This window comes from Convolutriloba macropyga, chromosome 13 (assembly GCF_964194025.1).
Source record: "Convolutriloba macropyga chromosome 13, txConMacr16.3, whole genome shotgun sequence".
Lineage (NCBI taxonomy): Eukaryota > Metazoa > Xenacoelomorpha > Acoela > Convolutidae > Convolutriloba > Convolutriloba macropyga.
In genome coordinates this window covers 1,007,528-1,033,200 of record NC_134480.1, presented here as the reverse complement: position 1 = coordinate 1,033,200, position 25,673 = coordinate 1,007,528, and the positions used below count along the sequence as shown (strand labels likewise).

The 25,673-nt window shown below is 36.9% G+C and overlaps 1 protein-coding gene across 1 annotated transcript in view; it reads left to right on the top strand.

The window, feature by feature from the left end:
- Window positions 1-25,673, top strand: part of LOC142352075 (uncharacterized) — a 182,777-nt gene that overhangs the window by 88,274 nt on the left and 68,830 nt on the right. The window contains exons 13-15 of the mRNA XM_075404432.1: window positions 10,184-10,245; window positions 12,059-12,331; window positions 16,987-17,200. Of these exons, the coding sequence (XP_075260547.1) occupies window positions 10,184-10,245; window positions 12,059-12,331; window positions 16,987-17,200 (549 nt within the window). The remainder of the gene's footprint in view (window positions 1-10,183; window positions 10,246-12,058; window positions 12,332-16,986; window positions 17,201-25,673) is intronic.

Sequence of the window (25,673 nt, the reverse complement as noted above, 5' to 3'; positions counted from 1 at the left end):
GCTGGATCAAAAAAAGCTCACTTTTAGAAGCCACTAGGACTATGACACTCCTACGCAGGCCCTCAATTCATTTGAACAAGTCCTTGACTAGATTGAAAGTCGCTTTTTATGAAAACGCACAAGAATAACTTTTGAGCTCGAAAGTTGACAACGTATTAAGCATTTTTTTCTCAAACCACCTAGACCAACAATTAGCCCTCCAGTAAAACCTACTAGGACTAAGACACTCCTACGTAGACCCTCAACTCATTTGAACAAGTCCCCGGCTATATTGAAAATCACTTTTTATGAAAACGCACAAGAATAAATTTTATTTTGAGCTCGAAAATTGACAACGTATTAAGTACTTTTTCCTCACACCACCTAGATCAACAATTAGCCCTCCAGTAGAACCTAATAGGACTATGACACTCCTACATAGACCCACAAATCATTTGAACAATTCCTTGACTAGATTGAAAGTTGCTTTTTATGAAACTGTCCAAATCAATTTTTTGAGCCCGAAATTTTACAACGTATTAAGTACTTTTTTCGTAAATCAGCTGGATAAAAAAAAGCTCGCTTTTAGAACCCACTAGGACTATGACACTCCTACGTAGGCCCTCAATTCATTTGAACAAGTCCTTGACTAGATTGAAAGTCGCTTTTTATGAAAACGCACAAGAATAACTTTTGAGATTCGAAATTTGTCAACGTATTAAGTACTTTTTTCTCAAACCACCTAGACCAACAATTAGCCCTCCAGTAGAAGCTACTAGGACTAAGACACTCCTACATAGACCCTCAAATCATTTGAACAAGTCCTCGGCTATATTGAAAATCACTTTTTATGAAAACGCACAAGAATAAATTTTGAGCTCGAAATTTGACAACGTATTAAGTACTTTTTCCTCAGACCAGCTAGATCAACAATTAGCCCTGCAGTAGAACCTTACAGGACTATGACACTCCTACATAGACCCTCAACTCATTTGAACAAGTCCTCGGCTATATTGAAAATTGCTTTTTATGAAAACGCACAAGAATAAATTTTATTTTGAGCTCGAAATTTGACAACGTATTAAGTACTTTTTCCTCAGAGCACTTAGATCAACAATTAGCCCTCCAGTAGAACCTTATAGGACTATGACACTCCTACATAGACCCTCAACTCATTTGAACAAGTCCTCGGCTATATTGAAAATCACTTTTTATGAAAACGCACAAGTATAACTTTTATTTTGAGCTCGAATTTTGACAACGTATTAAGTACTTTTTCCTCAGACCAGCTAGATCAACAATTAGCCCTGCAGTAGAACCTTATAGGACTATGACACTCCTACATAGACCCTCAAATCATTTGAACAAGTCCTTGACTAGATTGAAAGTCACTTTTTATGAAATTGTGAGCATGTAATCAGGGGGTTGGGGGGGGGGTCATCTGCAGACCCAAAATTGACCCCCTGAAACTCTGAAAACGGTATATAAACTATATATGGGGAGCTTCCCCATTACAAATGGAGTTCAACGAGCCTATTCGTGCAGTCAAAGTCATTAACTTCAACATTTTGCATGTAGAAACGTGAAACCTACCAGTCACTAAAAGGTCAAAATGACCGCATGTGTCTTGGCCAATTTCTCAAAAACGGCTGAAGAAAACAAAACGCCATTTACAGGGAATCAAGTACGGCTCAAGCTGAGTTCAAATCAACAAACAGATCGAAAATCGGTTGACTCTACGAGGAGATATTCCAACATCAAGGTACCGTACCAAATGACCAAATTGACCAATTTTCGGTCCTGTTTCTGTACTAAAACCACATTATAACCACATTATAACCACTCATTATAACCAGTGATTTATAACCACACAAGCCACACGCTGTCAGTGCAGTCTACACAACCAATTCTCGGGGCGAATGCAGTCATATAGAAGTTAAACATGGTCATCAATATAGTGCTTCTCTCCTCATGGGGGTCAATCTGGGTCAAGTTTCCCGGGCAATTTCTCAAAAACGGCTGAACAAAAACAAAAACACCCTTGGTACCGTTTTTAGCGCTGCTTGAGATACGCATCATATTAAAAAATGAGCCCAATCGGTGCACTCTTCGAGGAGTTATAGCAAAAAGAAGGTACCGTACCAAATGACCTTAGAGGAGAGATGCACCACCTTCAGAGCTAAAATTGAACACCTAAACCACAGAAAATGATATATAAAGTATATATACTCGGAATCTACGTTAAACGGGCTATTCAAAACAGTATTTTTTTTCAATACAGTTCAAAGCTTCAAGGTGTCAACGGTGTCAACCGCTGGTGTCAACCGCTTCTGGGGCTAAAACTGAGGTCAAGTTTACTGGTCAATTTCTCTAAAACGGCTGAACAAAAATAAACCCCCTTAGTACCGTTGGTAGTACTGCTTGAGATACGCATCATGTTAAAAAATGAGCCCAATCGGTACGTTCTTCGAGGAGTTATAGCAATTATAAGGTACCGTACCAAATGACCAAAAAGCGAGGTGACCTGACTTCAGAGCTAAAATTTGACATAAAAATGTGTCAAACAAATTACAAATAATAGCTAGAAAGCTTTGTCATAATATAAGGAAGCTAACGAACCAATAAACAAGCTTTAAATCGATTTGTGATAGAGCTTCAAGGTGGTGTCAAGGTGGTGTCAACCGCTTCTGGGGCTAAAATCGAGGTCAAGTTTACTGGCCAATTTCTCTAAAACGGCCGAACAAAAATAAACCCCCTTAGAACAGTTTGTAGCACTGCTTGAGATACGCATCATATCAAAAAATGAGCAGAATAGGTCCCTTCTAGAAGAAGTTATAGCGAAAAATAGGTACCCTGCCAAATGACCCAAAAAGCGAGGTGACCTGACTTCACCTGGCATCATATTTAAAAATGAGCCCGATCGGTACATTCTTCGAGGAGTTATAGCAATTATAAGGTACGGTACCAAATCACCAAAAAAGCATGGTGACCTGACTTCAGAGCCAAATTTGACCATCTCAATTCCGTAAAAAGCTATGGAAAATATATATGGGGATACTCCCCACCAACTGAGGATTCTAAAACACTAACATTTATTCGGCAAATCAGCTGTTTTGTTGTACCGAAATTTGGGTCATCCCGAATAGCCCAAAATTTCGACCTATTTCAACTTTGATCATTAATAACTTTTTGATTAGGCCGATTTGGGAAACCAATCAAACACTGTAAGCAAGAGGGGTTCAGTGTCAACAAAATGCGACCGTTTAATTTGGTTTAGTACTTTAGAAGTTATTAACAAAATACTATTCTATACCCCATTTTTTGGGCCAGCAGCGAAGCCCAAAATCTCAGGAACCGACGTAAGACAACGTGAAACAGCGTTCCCGGCGTATTTGTGGGTGTTATTCTGGTCCACTTTGACGTTCTAGGTCACGGCAAACCTTCATGGTGAGGTGGGAAAAATTTTCCCACCTCACCATGAAGGTTATGATGTTTTGTGTGTTTTGACATAAAACAACATTCACAGAAATTTGATGAAATCGTGAAAAAAGAAAAAATGTTGAATAAACCCCATTATTCGAAACAGTTAGCTTCAACTACTTAAATAGTGTCTAGAAAACACAAAACGCACACCGAAAAACTTGTTCAATTGCGCAAAACACCACTCAACCACAAAGTTTGAGAACAGATGCTTTTTTCCGCAATTCATCATTGAATAGCAGTTCTAATGAATATTTTTAGGACTGTGACTAGCCATTCCAGAGAAGAACGTCTTAAAATTAACAGGTCAAGCCAATAACTACTTGTTTTGGTCAAAAAATGAATGAGAAATTCGAAAAAGTACAAAACACTAAGTTCGTTTCTCAATGTGAAAAAACAAGATCTTTCCTCCAACTTTTTGGAACAATTGCCAACTTGAGAAACCAATCAACAAGGCAATTAAGGTGGGTTTCAGACGAGCAAAATTGCGACACTGCCCGTCTATTTTGGTACAGTAGTTTGGGAGAAAGTGTAACTAGAAGAAGTTATAGCAAAAAATAGGTAGCCTGCCAAGTGACCAAAAAAGCGACATTTTTCGAATTTAAACATTAATAATTTTTTGAATACGCCGATTTGAGAAATCAACTACACACTGCAACCAACAGGGGTTCAGTGTCAACAAAACAAGACCATTCCCGTTGAAATTGGTACAGTAGTTTTAAAGAAATCGTCAAACAAATGAAGTGTATCCTGATTTTTGGGCTATTAATACGGCCCAAATTCTTCCAAAATGTGCGTCTTGGAAATCATTCTGGACAAGTTCGAAGTCCCTGGCTAGTTGCTGGACACCCAAGACCTCTATCGCGAAGTGGAAAAATTTTTCCCACTTCGCCGTAAAGGCCAGGGTGCTTTGCGTGCTTTGACAAAAAATCAATATCAACAAAATTTCATGATTTCAAAAAAAAGAAAAATTGTTGATTTACTGTAAACTAACTGAAAAATTGACCCGATAACTGATTCAAGACAACAGACTACCAAAAAATAAGCTGTCGGATGGTTAGAAAGTTCAATCATTTGGGAAAATTTGATTGTCAGTAGAATTGAACAGATCAAAAAATGCTTAGTACATAATACTTCTTTTGATAGACACAGTTCCACAGTATGAAGGTATCGTTGTGTATCTTGACGCCACACAAAATGGCATGGAAAAATTTTGTCAGAAACCGAATTTACAAGGGGTATAAGTTCCTGCTTCAAATAACATTTTTGAAGGCTCCAGATGGAATTGATTCTTATTACCCCCAAAAGCCAAAATCTGCAGCTTTCTTGTGCGGAAAGTCATGAAGTCATATCTGTTTGTTTTGTAAGTCTATTTGAAAAAATACTCTTTGAGGTGACCACAAATGTTGTTTTTTTGTGTTAATAGGCTGTCTGGTTGGCAAAATAAAAATCCCTTTTAATGTTGATTGAAATACAACTGGAAATCCTATTTGTACTACCACAATAAAAAGTCAGTATATATCTTTTATTTTGAAGTCAACCATTTGTGTCTCGGGTTCACAGCCAACACTGTTTTTTATTTTAATCTATATTTAAAACCATTATAAAAGATTGTTAGGAAATCTGTGATGAAATTTGCTGTTCAATTGACTTTTTGTGAAAAGTTGCAGTTTTTGTGCTTTTGTAGAAGATAACAAATGATACAAATTAAAAAGGTTGACTCGATAACTGATTCATGACAACAGACTACCGAGGAACAAATTTTTGATGGTCAGAAAGTTCAATGAGTTGGGAAAACTTGACTCTCAGTAGTATTGAACAGATCAAGGAATGCTTTGTACATAATATTTGTTTTGATCATCACAGTTCCGCAGTATATGTGTATCGTTGTGCATCTTGACGCCACACAAAATGGCATGAAAAACTTTTGTCAGATACCTAGTTTGCGATGAGTACAAGTTCCTGCTCCAATTTACATTTTTGATGACACCAGGTGGAATTGATCAACATTACCCCCAAAAGCAAAAATCTGCAGCTTTCTTGTGCGGAAAGCCATGACGTCATATCTGTTTGTAGGTAATCATATTAGGAAAAATAGTCTATACGTTGATCAAAAATGTTGGTTTTTGTGTTTACGGGCTGTCTAGATAGCAAAATAAAAATTCTTTGTCTGGTTGGTTGAAATACAACTGGAAATCCTATTTGTATTACCACAAGAAAAAGTCGGTATATATCTTTTAATTTGAAGTCACCCATTAGTGTCTCGGGTGCCCGGCAAACATCGTTTACTACTGTAATCTATATTTAAAACCGTTATAAAGCATTGATAAAACATCTGTGATGAATTTTGCTGTTTAATTGACTTTTTGAGAAAAGCAGCAGATTTTGTGCTTTTTAGAGGGTAACAAATGATTCAAAAAAAAGCGTGACGCGATAGCTGGTTCATGTCAACAGACTACCAAAGAGTAAATTGTTTGATGATTAGAAAATTCAGTTAGTTGGGAAATTTGATTTTCGGTAGTATTGAACAGATCAAAAAATGCTTTGTGTAAAATATTTTTTTGATGGACACAGTCCCGCAGTATGTGCGTATCGTTGTGTATCTTGACGCCCCATAAATTGGCATGAAAAACTTGTCCTGAAGACTAGTCTGCGATGGGTACAAATTCCTACTTCAACTATAATCTTTGATGGCACCAAATGGAATTGATCCGCATTACCCCAAAAAGTAAAAATCTGCAAACTTTTTGTGCGAATGTGATGAAGTCATATCTGTTTGTTTGGTAAACATATTCAGAAAAAAAGTCTCTACGGTGAGCAACAATGTTGGTTTTTGTGTTTACAGGCTGTCTAGCTGGCAAAATAAAAATTCTTTGTAGGGTTGGTTGAAATACAACTGGAAATCCTATTTGTACTACCACAACAAAAAGTCGGTATATACCTTTTGTTTTGAAGTCACCCATTTGTGTCTCGGTTGCCCGGTAAACAAGGTTTTTTACTGTAATCTATTTTAAAAACCATCATAAAGCATTGATAAAACATCTGTGATGAATTTTGCTATTCATTTGACTTTTTGAGAAAAGCTGCAGTTTTTGTGCTTTTCTAGAGGATAACAAATGATACAAAGCAAAAAGATCGACGCGATAAATGATTCATGACAACAATTTACCAAAGGACAAGTTAATTGACGGTTAGAAAGTTCAATCAGTTGGTAAAACTTGATTGTCAGTAGTATTGAACAGATCAATTGATGCTTTGTACATAATATTTCTCTTGATCAACACAGTTCCGCAGTATATGTGTATCGTTTTGCATCTTGACGCCACACAAAATGGCATGAAAAACTTTTGTCAGATACCTAATTTGCGATGAGTGCAAGTTCCTGCTCCAATTTACATTTTTGATGACACCAGGTGGAATTGATCCACATTACCCCCAAAAGCAAAAATCAGCAGCTTTCTTGTGCGGAAAGTCATGACGTCATATTTGTTTGTAGGTAAGTATATTAAGAAAAAAAGTCTTTACGTTGATCAAAAATTTTGGTTTTTGTGTTATATGGCGGTCTAGGTAGCAAAATATAAATTCTTTGTATGGTTGGTTGAAATACAACTGGAAATCCTATTTGCACTACCACAACAAAAGGTCAGTATATATCTTTTTATTTGAAGTCGCCCATTTGTGTCCCGGGTGCACGGCAACCATTGTTTACTACGGTAATCTATATTTGAAACCGTTATAAAGCATTGTTAACACATCTGTGATGAATTTAGCTATTCAATTGACTTTTTGTGAAAAGCTGCAGTTTTTTTTTTGCTTTTTTATAGGATAACAAATGATACAAAATTAAAAGATTGACGCAATAACTGATTCATGGCAACAGACTACCGAAGAATAAGTTTTTGATGGTTAGAAAGTTCAATAAGTTGGGAGAACTTGATTCTCAGCAGTATTGAACAGATCAAAAAATGCTTTGTACAAAATATTTCTTTTGATAGACACAGTTCCGCATTATGGGTGTATATTTGTGTATCTTGGCGCCCGACAAATTGGCATGGAAAACTTTGATAAAAAGCTAGTTTGCGACGGGTACAAACTCTTACTTCAACTAACATTTTTGATGGCACCAGATGGAATTGATCCAAATTACCCCCAAAAGACAAAATCTGCAGCTTTCTTGTGCGGAAACTCATGAAATCATATCTGTTTATTTGGTGTGTATATTAAAAAAAATAGTCTTCACGGTGACCAAAATTGTTGGTTTTGGTGTTTACAGGCTGTCTAGATAGCAAAATAAAAATTCCTTGTATGGTTGGTTGAAATACAACTGGAAATCCTATTTGTACTACCACAACAAAAAGTCGGTATATACCTTATGATTTGAAGTCACCCATTTTTGTCTCGGGTGCCCGGTAAACATTGTTTTTACTGTAATCTATTTTAAAAACCATCATAAAGCATTGATAAAACATCTTTGATGAATTTTGCTATTCAATTGACTTTTTGAGAAAAGCTGCAGTTTTTGTGCTTTTCTAGAGGATAACAAATGATACAAAGCAAAAAGATCGACTCGATAAATGATTCATGACAACAAATTACCAAAGGACAAGTTAATTGACGGTTAGACAGTTCAATCAGTTGGTAAAACTTGATTGTCAGTAGTATTGAACAGATCAAATGATGCTTTGTACATAATATTTCTTTTGATCAACACAGTTCCGCAGTATATGTGTATCGTTTTGCATCTTGACGCCACACAAAATGGCATGAAAAACTTTTGTCAGATACCTAGTTTGCGATGAGTACAAGTTCCTGCTCCAATTTACATTTTTGATGACACCAGTTGGAATTGATCCACATTACCCCCAAAAGCAAAAATCTGCAGCTTTCTTGTGCGGAAAGTCATGACGTCATATCTATTTGTAGGTAAGTATATTAGGAAAAATAGTCTTTACGTTGATCAAAAAAGTTGGTTTTTGTGTTATATGGCTGTCTAGGTAGCAAAATATAAATTCTTTGTATGGTTGGTTGAAATACAACTGGAAATCCTATTTGTACTACCACAACAAAAGCTCAGTATATATCTTTTAATTTGAAGTCGCCCATTTGTGTCTCGGGTGCACGGCAAACATTGTTTACTACGGTAATCTATATTTGAAACCGTTATAAAGCATTGTTAACACATCTGTGATGAATTTAGCTATTCAATTGACTTTTTGTGAAAAGCTGCAGTTTTTTTGCTTTTTTAGAGGATAACAAATGATACAAAGCAAAAAGATCGACTCGATAAAAGATTCATGACAACAAATTACCAAAGGACAAGTTAATTGACGCTTAGAAAGTTCAATCAGTTGGTAAAACTTGATTGTCAGTAGTATTGAACAGATCAAAAAAATGCTTTGTACAAAACATTTCTTTTGATCGACACAGTTCCGCAGTATGTGTGCATCATTGTGTACATTGACGCCCCACAAATTGGCCTGGAATTTTTTTTTCAGAAATTTAGTTTGCGATGAGTTGAAATTCTTACATCAACTAACATTTTTGATGGCACCAGATGGAATTGATCCACATTACTCCAAAAAGCAAAAATCTGCAGCTTTTTTGTGCGGATTGTGATGATGTCACATCTGTTTGTCTGGTAAGCATATTAAGGAAAATAGTCTCTACGGTGAGCAACAATGTTGGTTTTTGTGTTTACAGGCTGTCTAGCTGGCAAAATAAAAATTCTTTGTATGGTTGGTTGAAATACAACTAGAAATCCTATTTGTACTACCACAACAAAAAGTCGGTATATTTCTTTTATTTTGAAGTCACCCATTTGTGTCTAGGGTGGAAAACACAGACTTTTTTGGATGCTTTAACCAAAAAAGATGAAACGCTTATCTGGTAAGGGTCTTGTAAGTGTCTTACAAGATAACCGTTGCAATCTTGCCTCTTAGCAGATAACCGTTATTTGCAAGACTCTTACAAGATCTTACCAGATAACCGTTTTTCGCAAGAATCTTGCAAGATCTTAGCAGATAACCGTCCCAGTTCGTCTAGGGTTTCATAATACCGCGGTGAAATGCGCGGACACTTTGCAAGAAATGCCCTGAAAAGCTCTGATTTTTTCAAAAACTGCAGGCACACTCAAACCCTGCTTCCAATTCCGTACCCATGACTTAAAACACTAAGCCCTTGATTCCCAAAATTCATCCCATTTAAATTGATTTTATATAATATAAACAGTTTTGTAAGGAATGATGTGCGAAACATCGTGTGAGAAACGCGCTGAACATTCGCGACATTCAAAGGCGACTCTTGGAAATTAGTTCCTTTTAGCGTAATAAACTCTTGTTTTGTTCACAGTCGCTAGAAAACAGGCATCGCGAAAAATTACGATTTCACCTGACTCGAAGCATTGAAGCAACTTTGAAATAAAGTCGCTAACTGTGACAAATTTTCTTGCAAATAATAGCCCTAATTTTAAAAGTTTATCTTTAAAAATCGACAAATTCGAGATAGCTTACAAAGAATTTGACATATGCCACGTAATGAGAATTATCCATTTGATTTGATTTAGTTTTTGTAATAGATTTATGTCAAAGTTTGCAGGGGATTATTTGATTTAAAAATATATCATCAGTTGTCTCGTTTAGGTATATTTATCCTGAAAATTGTTTCTGCTAATTTCGACTGAAGCAAATAAAATTGGGTTAAACAAAGCAACCCATCCATGTTTCAGAAAGTGTTATTGACAATTATACCCGAAGACAGCACCTGTCCATGTGAATTCCTCAATTCAGGGTAAGATTACAACCACTTTTTCATTCGTTTCCTTTGTGAAGATTAGATGATCATCTTGTAAGATTCGGCTAAACTCTTGCAAAAAATGGCCAACTTGCAATATTCTGCCAAAGTTGCACTATTTGCAAGACAAAATTAAACATCGTCAGCAAAAGTTAAAGAATGACTAATAATATGTGTAAGTATCACAATGTCGTTTGATGTAGAATGTCGTTATTCTGGCAGAATGTTATTCGTCATAATCATACAAGACAGCCTTCAATTATTTCAAGTACATTTAACCCTCAAATCTGGCTAAATCCACTCCAACTCCAATAAATTGATTTTTTCTAGAAAAAATCAATTTCCTCAAATAAATTAGGTTTTCAATAAGATTCGGATGTTTCTATATTGTGCATTTCTGCTGTACTTATTTGGCTGGCTTAACTGATTAAATTAGTCGGTGCCAAGAGTATATGTTAAAAACACATATTGCGACCTTTGCATGTTTTTAGTTAAGTTATTGAGGATTTGGTGTGGATTTAGCGAGATTTAAGCGTTAAAGGTACTTGAAAAAACTGAAGGATGTCTTGAAATATTATGACAAAAAAATCTTCCTAGATTCTGCCAGAAAAATTGACTAAACAGAAATTCTTACAAAATTATATTTTTTTCAGTCAGAAATTTATAAAATAGTCGAAATTGACACAAGATACCACTGAAGGTGATCATGTGCATTTGCTGAGATGATATAACGTTAAAGTTTTTTGTATATGCCAGAAAAAGTCTGCTCATTAATTTTTTGCATGAATAGTGGAGGATGTAAGTAAGCTTTTCCTCCCACATCGCTCGTTAGAAGCAGCAAATAATTATAAAAAAATATGGCGCCTGCCCTGGGATTGAAAAAAATATGCGCCTGCTGGACTGGCTGGGGTGAGGGGGCAAAAATAAAACGTTCTAATAGTGTTACTGTCCCTGGACATAATATATGGGAAAAATGTCGAGGGCGGTACACACAAAGTGTTATTTGGAGATTGTTTTTTCACTTGGAAAACTCTTGAACAAATCAAACTTTTCATTTTTTAACAAGTTTTGCCCGCTGAAACAAAGCTGAATGTTAACTGTGTTCGGGTTAAACGTTATGTACTTTTCCAGAAAAGTTAGACTACAGCTTTAAGAGAAAGTTCAAAGAAGATGTGTTAAGCGGATCTGTAGAAAAAGGAACCTCTCCGATTCGGACTATGTCTTAAGTGCGATTAACCAAGGTTTTATACCGATTGGACGGGCTTCTAATCTCTATTGCACAATCTTGCACGATCTGGCAGAATGTTGCAAGGCGATACATCGTCTTTCAATAATTTTTCCCCCACAGTTATGCTTGGTAACCCTTCATTTTGCAAATATGCACATAAATAGAGTATGGTTGTACAGGATCACAAAGAGACAGGCACCTTATTTCCCACCAATTTTTTCATTATGGTGAAGATATAGGACCAAGATAGCATAAGATTTGTTTTTTTTTCTGCGAAAACTAACACATGAATTAAATTAACAGAATTGTGGAAAATCAAAAAATAAAAGAACAGTGCGTTTGTATTGCACAAAGAATTTGTATATATTTAGTCTTAGCTGACTGAAAATATGTTTACATATCTCTTATAACTCACTCGATTTCTTTGGGAAGTTTTGGCACTAAATGAACGAAAATGCATCTATAACAGAAGTTGAGGGCAGAGCTCGACTGGAACAAACTTGAAAGAACATAGCTAGATGAGCATCTGGTATCGACTAGTGTTCATAGCTCGATGTTAAGGATATATGTTTTGAATACTAGACGAAGCCAGGCGACAATTGGTGACTTGACTCCTGGACAGGAATACCTATTCAGTTTCTCCTCGGAGAGTGACTATGGAAAAGAGAGTATTCAACTCAATCTCACAAGATCCATCCTTACTGGTGACGTCATCAACTATGTTACCTCTGTTGCATCTGATGAACATGTAGAGATCAGTGTTGAAATCGCTTCTGGTGTTGGCAAATATGTGACAGTTGATTTGTCCAGTGACGACCATCCCACCATATCTAGATCAAGCTTCTATCCCTTCGAGTAAGGTTACAACAGGATCCCTGAATAAGCTAGCAAATGTTAAATGTTATTTTTGGGAAAATTGCTTTTTGAGAACGGTAATGTGTTTTAAATGGGTGATACACAAGCATGGCTGACTCCATATAAGTTGAAATGTAGAAACTATGCCTAGTTGAAACCTGGAATTTTTAAAAGACCGTCCTCGACAGATTTAAGGTATGAAAAGACTGTCCTCGACAGATACTGGGCATAAAAAGACATTGTCTGGACTTAATTTGATGTTCTGGACTTTGGCTGGAGCTAAAAGAACTGTCCTAGAATTTGGCTGGAACTAAAACATACGTCATGGAATTTGGCTGGACAATAAAGGTGTTCTGGAATTTGGCTGGACAATAAAACATGTCCTGGAATTACGCTCGCGACCGTTATAGTGACTTTTTTCAATTTCCTTAAAGTTAAGGACATTTAGCGCTAAGGATATTTAACGCAATTGGCGCAATTGGAAGTTTGGAGAAGGTCACGAGATCGAACCCAGATGCGGTCGCAACTTTTTAGTTTGCCTAACTTTTGCATATGAAAAGAATTTGGCTGGACTTATGGAAAGAATTAGCCTCGAATTTAACTAGGGTCCTCGACTAGGGTAATTTAATTCAATACTTACCCCCCCCCCCCCCACCTGGAGTTAATAGGTCTTTTCATAAATTCCAGGTCTCGACTAGGGATGATAGATGAATTTTAGCAGCCGTGATTATTTTTTGTATCTGAACTATCATACAAAGATGATAACAGGTTCCGATTAAAAAAAGCATAGGTTCATCCTCTGAAACATTGCATAATCATGTAAAGAATTGTTAAACATCCTATTGGAACCATAAATCTCATTAGTATTGTTACTAAGAATGTTTGATTCTTAGTCCTACCCAGGTTTTGGTCCAGACCCAAATTGAGATCAGAGGTCAATTCGGTCCGGACGGTCTGATCATAGTCTTTTTAGTCTGGACCATGGTCGGAGTTTGGTCTGATCAGAGGTCAATTCGGTCTGGAAAGTCTGATTTCGAGTGCATTATTTTTTCAATTTTTTTGTTTTTTTTTATTGTGGGATGTTGGCTCTGCCAAGAGGCTACAAAAAAGCAGCGTTCCGATCAGAGACTCATCTAAAGTCCGATGACTCTGATCAGAAACAAGGAGTCCAGCTGATAGCAAATGCCTGTCCCCTCAAGAGTAAATTTTGATTAACTGAAGACCACGACGTTTCTTGTGGATAGCTGTCTAAGTTCGTCCAATGAGTCAGAAATTTGAACTAAGGGATATGGTAAATAAAATTTTTTCTCAACAGTTAGGTTTCGTTTTCATTAGCAATATTTTTAGAATTGGCTTTTCCTTAGATGATTTTAATGCTGCAAACACCAGTTTTTATGAAATAAATATATTATAGCAAAATTAAGAGATTTGTTCATAATTAAAATCTTTCTCTGATCAGACTATTTTGAGCGCACTTGAGTCTGATCATAGTCTGATTAAGGTCTGGACCATGGTCTGAAGATGGTCTGATCATAGTCTGTTTATAGTCTGGACAATGGTCTGAATTTGGGTCTGATCAAAAGCGCACTATAGTCTGGACAGTGGTCTGGGTTCGGTTTTATCAGAGGTAACTTCGGTCTGGAAAGTCTGATCAGAGGTCATTTCAGTCTATATAGTCTGATCATAGCTCAATTTGGGTCTGTACCTAAACCTGGGTAGTCATATTTGATTATTGATGAATGAGTCAGGTGAAAGCTGATCTTAATCTGGATGATTGTGGTTATGGCTAACTAACCTCTGAAGGCGTATCATAATGCCTAGCCAATCATTGGCCAATTCACGTCTGCACCCAGGCCTAGACCTCGACTTGTGGAAAGACTTGAATAGTCTAGTAGGGGGGGGGGGCTATATTGACTATAATTACACGGTCGAGCTTCCTAGTTAAAGTCGAGCTAATTTCTTTTCATGGGTCGAGCTTAAGTCTTTTCATAACAAAGAAAGTCCAGCTAAGGTCTTTTCATGGGTTCACCATTAGTCATTTCATAAACAACAAAGTCGAGTTCAGGTCTTTTCATGGGTCCACAATTAGTCTTTTCATAAGTCTGTTTTTTGCAAATTAAATTTTTTAAAAATTTTTTTTCCTGCTTTTGTACATATAGAAGCAGAACCAGAGCAAGACTAAATAGCTTTGCACCAGAGCAGTCCAACTTAAGAATCAGTTTGGAAACTGCCGAAAGCCTTGAGAATTTTGTCAAATCTTAAGATAAAGAGTTATTGCAGCTTAAGTATATTACCACATTAATTGATTCAATGAAACCAGCTAGCTCAAGTGTATCGGTTCTAGTCCCATTAGCCATAACAAAATTTCGGCGTTTTTCAGTTTGTTTTCCTTTTCAAAATTATGAGCTGTCTTTTTTAAAAAAAATAATGCAGGTTTTTGAGGGATTTGTGGTTCTTTTGAATCGTAAAAATAAAGAAGGAGCATAAATGCTGACTACGTTATATGCAATATTGCACGTAAAATGTTAATGGCAAAAAAAGCAGATTTATGAAAAGATTAATTATTAACCCATGAAAAGACTTTAACTCGACATTGCTTGCAAACATTATGTCGAGCTTAAGTCCAGACCAAATTTTGGGTCGAACCAAAGTCTTCTGTAAAATATTGGGTCCAGCTAAAGTCTTTTGCGAAAAATTTGAGTCGAGCTCAAGTCCAGAATGTTTTAAAGTCCAGATAAAATCTTTTCATAGCTCAAATGAGTCGAGTATGGTCTTTTCATAGTACATTTTGGTCGAGCATTGTCTTTTCATAAGTCTGTACCTAGACCTGGGTATGCTTGTGATGATGGCTGTTTTTTTTCTGGACGTGTGTGATTATGGCTGATTATGATCTTCATGGGTGCATCCCTAAGTTTTATATGTAAACGCGAGTTGGTAACTGATCTCTGCCCTTATAATTCTAACTGCTCTCGATCGAAATTTGACTAAATTGTTGTATACGTTTTTGAAAACTTGTTTCTTGACCACTTTCCTCGAGCGTTTTCTTTTTGCTGGCTAAAGTGATTTCACGTAGCTCTCTAAAGTTCATAACCATTGCTCATATCAAGAAATGATCGGACTTTGTAACATTATATCTTGAATTTGTTTTTACTCCACTCTTAAATTAATCCTCGTTCTATGCTCCTTCTTTTAAATGACCAGCTTTTGATTTCTTTGAAATTAGTTATGGTACGCGTTCCTGAATTTACACATTTAAAGATAGACGTTTCTTGAATTCAGAGAGTAATTTTTGTCTATTCATTAAAAAGAACAAGCTAACTTTACCTTTTTAGAGTAACTAAATTTTCAAAAAAGTGATCATTATCGTCTATTTCTAAGTGCTCGTTCATTTTTTTAATTACCATCATATTTTATCTCGCTCATACTGATTATGACGAAAACTGGCTAGATAATTTTCAGCTTTTTACTATTTTAGCCAATTCTTGTTCGAATAATTTCTGAACGCATCTCAAACACCTACCCAGGCTTAGGCCTCGTTTTATGAAAAGACCGTGCTCGATAAAAATATGTATAGGAAGACCATGCTCAACCCAAAGAGTCTATGAAAAGACTTTAGCTGGGCTTTAACTGTCATCTCGACTGAAGCTCGACATCGAACTTTCCGATTCTGGACTTTATCTCGACTCAAATTATTTTCCTGATTTTTTTGTGCTCACATTAACCGCATTGGAATTTAGCTATATTCAATTGTTCAGCTCAATTTTCACTCCACTCCAAAACATGAATTACATTTTTTTGGTGGAGCTATATAGTCTGCATATCTGCATGTCTGAATGTTTGCGTTAAAATTTACGTGCAGTTTTAATGATCAATTTGTTTTTGATCATGCAAGTACCTTCATCCTTTGCCTATCAGAAGAAACACCAATTTAAAATAAAAACTCATATTTTGGAAGAGGAAACAACCAACTAACGCAACACTTTGATCATGGCTAATGGAAAGAAGGCCATTCCAATTTAATTACCTAGTTTCATTCAATCAACTTATGTGGCAGTAGAGTTCAGCTGTAACAGCTGCTTTAGTTTAACATTCTCAGAGTTTCTCAAGTCTTTTGGTAGTTTTCCGACTGTGTTTCAATTGCTCCGTTGCTGCTTCTGTATGAAAAGAAGAACTTTTTAAATGCCCGAATTTGCCAAAGAGCAGACTTATGAAATGATTTCTTCACGACCCATCGACGGATGACTTTTCATTGACTGGACTCTTCCGAGGGTTTTTTATGACCCTTGAAACGACCATGCTTGACAACAATTGCCTATAAAAACAAATTTACTCGAACAATCAAAATACTTTTGCTCGATTTTGTAATTTTGGTCAATTTCGACCCACCACTAGACTTTTTGAGTCTTATCGTAAGTCGAGGTCTAAACCTGGGCGTTGGGTTTTGGTGGTGGGATCATGAGTAATTATGGACGAGGACATAATTAGACCGGAGCATAACGTGCATTTGCAAGAAAAAAGTTTTAAGTCTTTGATTCTGTCTAATGAACTGCAACTTGAAAATTATAAAGGAAGCGATCACTGAGGCTGCAATGCTTGATAACTCAAGTACAGCATATCTTTTATAATCTGATATCCGCAAAATCTTTTTACTGCAGGCTTCAGATGATGTTTATATTTGGCAACTTGCTTCCCGGAGGCCTCTATAAATGGAACATGACATGCACAAGTCTGGGATCAAACCCAGTCTCACGCAGCTATGACCAGTTGAATACCACAACCCGCCCAGTGAAACCTCTAACTGTTTGGCAAGCGGCTGTGGTTTCCTATGCCACTGACTCCTTTCAACTTGATGTAGGACAGCTTCCCCACGTAAGTCGCTCATTTCGTCTGTGGTGGGGGGGGGGGGGGTCGATTTTCACCGCTATAATCCCAAATCTTACAAAATTCACCGCTATAATCAGCGCTAATCTTACAAAGCTCACTGCTATAGCATATATGAACGCATCCAACGCTAAAAGATGCCCAAACCTGGACCCGGGTTTTTTTACCAAACCTAGACAGGGGGGGGGGGCTGTTGAAGCAGGTGTAACTTTTGTGAAAAGGGAACAATATACTGAATTGGCCGATCGACACATTAGTCTACAGGTTGAGTCCAGTTAGGTTTTATCTCAGAATGAACTATATTGACTGACTCGAAATTATGTATAACTTTGAGTTTCAGATAAGGCTTGGCTGCATCACACACATATTGTCATACAGTGCGATGTCTGAAAGAAATAGCAGCTCAGTCGCAACCTTTTTACGTTATCGACAACATCTGATTAATTTTTTCAAGCGTAGCAGAATTATTTCTTCTGTTATAATCTGTTGTACTCAATTGCGATGGTTGGATCCAATTGAGCTGCGAATGCTTTATTTCAAATCGGAGTAGGCAATTGCGTCGCAAGTGGCAAGCCAATTTCTACTATCAGAATTTCCAATTTATAGAGTAGTCAATCGCGATGCGATTGGCACTTCACAACTTCACTGAGCTTAATTTGAAAAGCGAATTGCTAGATTTAAATTGAACTGAGTTGTAGCGCTGCAAATGAGAGAATGAATTTAAATAAGTACAATTTAAGAAGCAAAAGTTTTGTTCAACATGATCACGAAAAAGGAATTAACTTACAAGATTTGTTTACAGTATGAACAGATAATTTCCTGTGCAGACAGTATGAACAGACATCAGATGACTAAAATTGGGCGGAAGTGAAGTTAACTAGAATAGGAGTAGCACTTGCCCTTCAAATGGAAATAAGTAAAGAAAATGAACTAAATACGGTCACGGATATGTGAAGGGTATCCATTGCCGTATGACATTTCCCCCTCTTGGGAGAAAAAGAAATTAGTATTTAAAATCAGAAAATTAATAAATATTCACCGGTTACATAAGTAAAAAAATATTAAATAATAAGTAAAAATATAAAAGTTTATGAAGTTTGACTGAGTTTTCTAATCTGTTTCGGAATTTGCCTCATTATCTGCTTGAAGCACTGTTATTTCCCTTGGGATATTCCGAGAGTCCTCCATCCATTCATTTCAACTTCTTGTGGAAGTTTCTCCGATATCCTGATGCATATCCCCTGAATATCTTTCAGTATTTCTGACTTTCTCCACGGTTGTTTGGGAATATATCTTTTTCAATGTTCTTTTACTTTTCCGCACCGAAGATGTGTCTGAATCCGAAGTGTCACTGATCGTGAGTTGTCTCTAGCTTGATTTTCTAAGTATTGGTCTGGGTTCCTTTGTCGAAGCCATTCGCGTCACAGATGGTCCAGCTGCATTAGGATTGGTTGGTGGTGGCGCGATTGGAGTAATTGGACTAAATTGTGATATTTGGGTCAAGTCTGGTCGATTAATAAAGGCCTCATCATGTTTAGGATTCCTATTCGGGATTCTCATTTTGAGAGATCGGGCCACGTTGCTAGTGGATGATATACATGATCTGTCTTAGGAGATTACACTGACGTCATCGGCCTGCTTTCGTTTGCGTTTGATTTTCTGGTCTGCCGTACTTTTTCTGATTAAGTCTCGTTTGTGTTTATGGATCTTCTGCTCAATAGTTTTTTCGTTTATTTTTTCGGTCTTCTTTCGATATACTGCGTCAAATCTGTGTCTCTTTCCGCTCTCGTGCCAAATTTTGCTATGTCTGAATTTCTTACTCGCACCTGCTGTCTATATGGCTCCTTGATTACGCTTGTCTTAGGGCTCACTTTACAAACTGTACTTCATACAAACCATCAAATTTTTTCTTCTGCCTCTGATTTTAGTGAAGCTTTCGAGCCAATTTCACTTGGACACTTCGTTCTGAGCAGGGAATTGGTCTGAAAATTCCTTCCGATTTGATTAAGCGTTGTTCGCCGTCGTTCATCTTCTGTTCCTCCAATCTGGCTCGAAAACTTGCTGCACAAATGACTCTTTCAATTTCCGTATCTGAACAGAGGGCCGTGTCTGCCCACTGCTCCTCTAACAGATATGATCGACCCGGAATCGTATCTTCGTCTAAATAATGTTTAATTATTGCATTATAAATAAGAATTTTACTATTAGATTTAGTGGTGATGTTAGATATAGGTGTGTTACATTTTCTACCAAAGTGTGCCTCAAATGGCGTGGTGTCTATTGCTTTTTGCTTTGATATTCTTAGTCGTTGTATTATTGCTTTAAGTGAATTTTCTAGGTTAAATTTTTTGTTTAATTTTGATTTCATGCGAGATAATTGTCGTTTAATTGTTTGAATAAGACGTTCTACTAATCCAATTGCTCTGTGATCATTTGCTGGTGCATATATAGGTGTAATGTTATTTTCTGTACAGAATGTTTCAAACGTTTTTTCTGTAAAACATCTAGCTTGATCTAATCGAATAGTTCTAGGTTCTCCGTGTTGATGTATGTAATTATTTAAGAATTTTTTATTACATTTATTACCTTACATTTATTACATTTGAACCAGAAGCGTTTTTTACTATTTCTGCTGTGGGATATTTTGAATATCTATCTATACTTGTAATAAAATATTGTTCTATTCCTTTTTCATTCAATATTGGTCCGCCAAAATCTATTTGTATTTTGTCATTTGGTTCAATGCATTTTGGTAAAGGTGCCCATTTGTGGTGCGAAATCACTGATTTAAGGTACTTATCAATCTCCGTGCAGGCTTTGCACTCACTGACTTTTGCCAGTATATCTCGGTGGATGTACGGCCACCAAATTTTTTGCGCAAGAGATAGCATGGCAAAACTCCCGGGATGCGTTGAGTGGATATCCTCCAGTACTGCATCTTTGATTGATTTTGGAATGGCTATCCGCTCGTCCAAATACACACAGCCATGGTTTACGCTCAAATCCCGCCAATAAGAAAAGAGGTAAGGACTTATCTCTCGCAGCCTGTCTGGGTCATCACGGATTACGCAATCCCTCACTTCCTTGAGGATTGCATCTTTATCAGTTAAAATGGCTAAAAATTTCCGGCTGAAGACTTTGTTAAGGGTTTCAGTAAATAAAATGTCATTCGTTTCCTCAATCATGCTGCCAGTCGGTGTCTCAGTATTTGAGGAAGTGTTCGTTCCGGGTGTAGATGGAGTGGTGTCTGAGAATGTCACCCTTGCTTTCGTTGGTGTGGACTTTGATCGCGGAGCTTTGACTTTCGACATTTTGCTAATGTGGTTGACTGAATTATTCGAGTTAATCAGTTTATTTTGTTTATTTAATGTGCAGTGATTTGTAGGTTTGTTTTGGGCAAAAACCGAGTGATTCTTGTGAAAATGGTATTTATACTTTGGAATTTGTATTTCGCGCGAAATTTAGCGTTATTAGGTGGATTATTTGACTTAATACCATTAATGGGCTTTATTGGGTATAATTGTTCAGAGTGTTCACATTTTTTACTATCTGACATTTGCACCTCTTTTGCAGCAAATTTGTTAATGGAATGTGAAATATTAACTTTACAGTTGTTTGGTGCAAATTGTGATTTTATAACTTTAGGTGGCATTTGCGATGCGAATGGTTGCTTTAAATGCGGATTAATTTTAGAATTAGTTAGTGTTAATTGCGTCACGAATGGTGCTTTCAGTGGTGAAGGGAGTGATTGTGTTGCAAATGCTTCCTTGCTAATTTGTGAACTAGTATTAAGTGATGTATGCAATTGCGGCGCGAATGGCCGTTTTAACTTGTGTGAAGGCAAATGTGGCTTTAATATGCTACTAAATTTTTTATGTGCAATTTGTTTATTTGTAATCAGATGTTTCATGGAATCACGAATTTTTGATATTGTTGCTACTACAAAGTGTTCGTCATATGTAAATATCTTTTTAGCTTTCGCAAATGGGTTTCTTGAGATGTAGTCTACGAGACCCATTTTTGCACCTGACATATGTTCAATTGTGATGTTGTACGGAAGTAATCTGTCTATCCATCTAGATAGTCGACTATTGTACGATTTGTTTGATCTATGCTCCTTGAGTATGAACGATAGTGCTCTATGTTCCGTCACTACTGTAAAATTTTTCCCGTAAAAATAGTATTTGAAATAGTCAATTGACAAGACTATTCCCAATAGTTCCAGTTCGTTAACACTGTAGCGTTCCTCTGTTGAATTTAGAAATCGTGATGCAAATGCTATTGGTTTCCAACCGTCTGGTGTATTTTGTTCAAGTGCAGCTCCCAATCCGGAACGTGAAGCATCACATTTAACTCGGACATCAAGTTTTGGATTATAATAGCTATTTTCTATGCTGTTGGCAATTTTTTCTTTGATTAAAATAAAATGTTTAGTGTGCTTTGTTGTCCAGATAAATTTTGCTGAGTTTTTTTAGAAGTGGTCTAAGTGCGTGACATAATTGTGCAAGGAGTGGTATGAACTTACCAATATAGTGTACTGACCCTAGGAAGGATCTAAGGCGTTTTAGTGTTGTTGTTGGTGGTATTGTTAAAATTGCTGCAGTTTTATTCTCTAGAGGTGATATTCCAGTTTGTGTAAACTTATAACCTAGCCATTCACTTTCCGTTTTTGCGAAGTGACATTTCTGAAGATTAATTCTTAAATTATCTTCGTCTAGCTTTTTCAAACATTTGATAACATATGCCAAATGGTCTGCTTCAGTGCCAGTACTAACGATTATGATATCTTTTAAAAAACAATATGTGTTTTGTAGACCTATTATTGTATAATCCATAGCTTTCTGAAATTCTGCTGGCATATCTGTAAGACCATAAAATCCGGTTTTGAATCTATATGTACCAGTAGATTCTCCACAGATGATGTTAAAATTACAGTGTTTCGCAGTGTCTTGGTGTAGTTTTAATTGGCTATATGTATACTTTAAGTCTAATGTGGTGAAATACGCTTGTTGGCCGTTTTTTGTGTTAGTAAGGTGTTGTGATATTGTATCAATTAATAATTCAATGTTGGGCATTTGATATTTATTTTTATGTATTGCTTTATTTAGTACTTTAGAATCTAATGCTAGTTTTATAGATTGATCTTTCTTTACTGTGATTACGATCGGAGATATGAAATGTTCGTCAGAGCAACTAGATAGTTTTTCAATATGGCCTTCAGTCTGAAATCTTTCTAATTCCGCCGACACTCTAGGTTGTGGATTTATCGGACCACGTCGACCTTTTTGATGCTTTGCTGTAAACTTTTGATGAAACTTTGATTTCGCTACATGTGTTTTGGACAAACCAATTCTTGATACTAAATGAGGAAATTGCGTTGCCATTGTCTCTTTAATTTTACAAGTAGAACTATTAATGTTATTAACACATTTACCATTTTCTGGTTGTTATTGTACCACAGCAAGTCCATGGGTTGTGAACAGGTTTCTCCCGATGATGTTTTTGTGACCATCTTCTACCACAGTCAACATTGCTGCTCTATCTTCCCAATTGTTGTATGCAACTGTGGTCTCCAGATGCCCAAGAACGTTTATTGGTTCGTTTGAAAATGTTTTGAGGTTCCTTCTTTCTTTCGTGTCTATCCACTTCGCAGATTTTGTGGTTCGAATGTTTTGGTTTGCCAATGTTTTCGTTTTGAGGCTAACTGCACTCCCAGAATCGATCATTGCATGTGCTTTAACTTCTCCAAGTTGTACCTCAACATTTAACTGTTCAAGCTGATGTGCTGAGTCAGACGAAATTGCCGCCACGTAATCATCAGAATCACTGTCGTAGTTCGAGTCATACACCTGTTCATACAGTTGTTGGTAGCTGGATATGAAATTGACGGATTCTTCATCATCACTCTTTTCAGGAGACTGGTCAATTTGATTGACAATCGTTTGTTGGGATTTCTGTGTTTGTCCCTGTGACTTTTTCGGTTTTCGGCATTTTCTTGCAAAATGGCCAATTATTCCACAATTATTGCATTTTTTTCCATTCGCGGGGCAAATCTGCTTATGGTTATGACTCCAACGAAGGCCGCAATTCATACAGATACTTGTGTATTGATAGTTCTGGGGCACAGTTGCGTATCGTGTGAGATCTCGCTTAGTTTGTGGAGCATTCGCGTTGCGATTGCGTATTTGGTTACTGTTGATTGCATTCACAGAGTTTGTACCGGACAACAAATTCTGGTTGATCTTTTGTTGATTCTGCGCCCCCATCTCCATTTGAATAGCTATCTCCAGTGCTTTGGACGGTTCGACTGTTTCTTTTAACAGTTCCTTCTGGGTCTCGTGATCAATCATATTCAATATGAATGCATCACAAATCAAGGTAGTTTCTTCACTACTGAGAATACAATTTTCAGCTTGTTCCATGAGACGGCCATAGAAGCTTTCCACAGATTCACCTTTTTGCTGCTTACAAGAATAGAAAACAAAACGATCGTAAGTTATGTTTCGGACTTTTGTGAAAGAATCCTCCATTGCCTGCCATGGTTCTTTGAACGGTTGTTTTTCTATTAGAAATTGGGGATGTTTACTTTTGAAGATTCGTCTTCCCTCCGTTCCAATTCTCAAATACAAAAGGGATATCGATTTTTGCTCACATATTCCCACGGTTTATCTCCACACAAGATCCCAATTTCCTCAATCTTTTTACAGCGATTTTGCCAGTTTACCTTCAGTTGTTGATTGCGAACTTTTCGATCCCTTTCCGTCGCTTGTGTATGGTTCTCCACTGGTTCCTCATAGATTGGTTCGGGCGGGTAGGCTACCGCTGCTGGTGGATCGTTTAATAGATTGTCAAGTTTGATTCCCTCTTCAGCTAGCAGGGCCAGTTTCCACTGCTGGGTCCATTTGTCCCACGTCAGAGGAGGTGTTGCTGTCGGCTTTTCCTCTATGTGAAGAGGTTGCCTCTATGTGAAGAGGTGTCTTCTTAGATTCCGTGGCTGACTGCGCCATGTTGTACTCAACTGCGATGGGTGGATCCAATTGAGCCGCGAATGCTTTATTTCAAATCGGAGTAGGCAATTGCGTCGCAAGTGGCAAGCCAATTTCTATTATCAGAATTTCTATTTTATAGAGTCGTCAATCGCGATGCGATTGGCACTTCACAACTTCACTGAGCTTAATTTGAAAAGCGAATTGCTAGATTTAAATTGAACTGAGTTGTAGCGCTGCAAATGAGAGAATGAATTTAAAAAAGTACAATTTAAGAAGCAAAAGTTTTGTTCAACATGATCACGAAAACGGAAGTAACTTACAAGATTTGTTTACAGTATGAACAGATAATTTCCTGTGCAGACAGTATGAACAGACATCAGATGACTAAAATTGGGAGGAAGTGAAGTTAACTAGAATAGGAGTAGCACTTGCCCTTCAAATAGAAATAGGTAATGAAAATGAACTAAATACGGTCATGGATATGTGAAGGGTATTCATTGCCGTATGACATAATCAATTCAATTTTTTAGTACACCCGCCATTGAACCGTTCACTATCTAAGCTCTTTTAACACATTCACGAGTTCTTTTTTGTTTCTCAAAACGGTGATCTAACTAGCTAGATTAACTGAGCAAATCAATCTGACAGTCAATCAAAATTACTGTACCAATCCCAGTACAAACAAGAATTTGAGCAGATTCGCATTTAAAAAGTTCAAAATGTTTTTCTGTTTTAAAAAAATAAAAGGCGTGTGATAAAAAAAACTGTGAACGGAAGTGCCTGAACACTAGCTTAAAAATGACCTAAATGGATTTTGAATTATCTGATAATGCATTGCTGTCTTTTATGCCAGTTAAAATTCGCGCTATACTTTCCTTATAAGGAGTAATAATTTGATCGTCACGTTCACAATTTGTCTCCTTCTCTTTGAATTTGTTCAAAAATTCTACTGCATCGTTTACGGGTGCATTCAGCCAAATCGTCGTTTGATTTCACCAACGTCGTTTGATGTGTTAAGTGCTTGTCCTGTAGGATTTTGTAAAGTGTAATCTGTGAAACTCATATTTGAAGTTGCTATATGTCGGAAATTGAAATCAGACGGGATGAGGTGATCAATTTTATCGGCTTTGACATTTTTCTCTCGTTCTTTAGGATTTAGGCCCCTAATGTTGGTGATTAATCTAACAGTTTTATCGGCTTTGTTATGTTTTATCAGGTATTCTAGGCTTGAAGGCTGATAGTGAAACATAATGATCAGTAACTACAGTAAAAATGTTTCCAAGAGAATTTAAACTGTTCTATTTGCCAGACTACTCCCAACAGTCCGAGGTGACAAATAAGTACTTTTTTTCGTATGAGTTGAGAAAGCGCGATGCTGATGGAATAGGTTACCAACCAATGTGTGTTTGCTGCTCAATAGCACTAGCCAGTCCTTCTCGGGATGCGTTGCATCTAATATGCTCGTCCAGGCT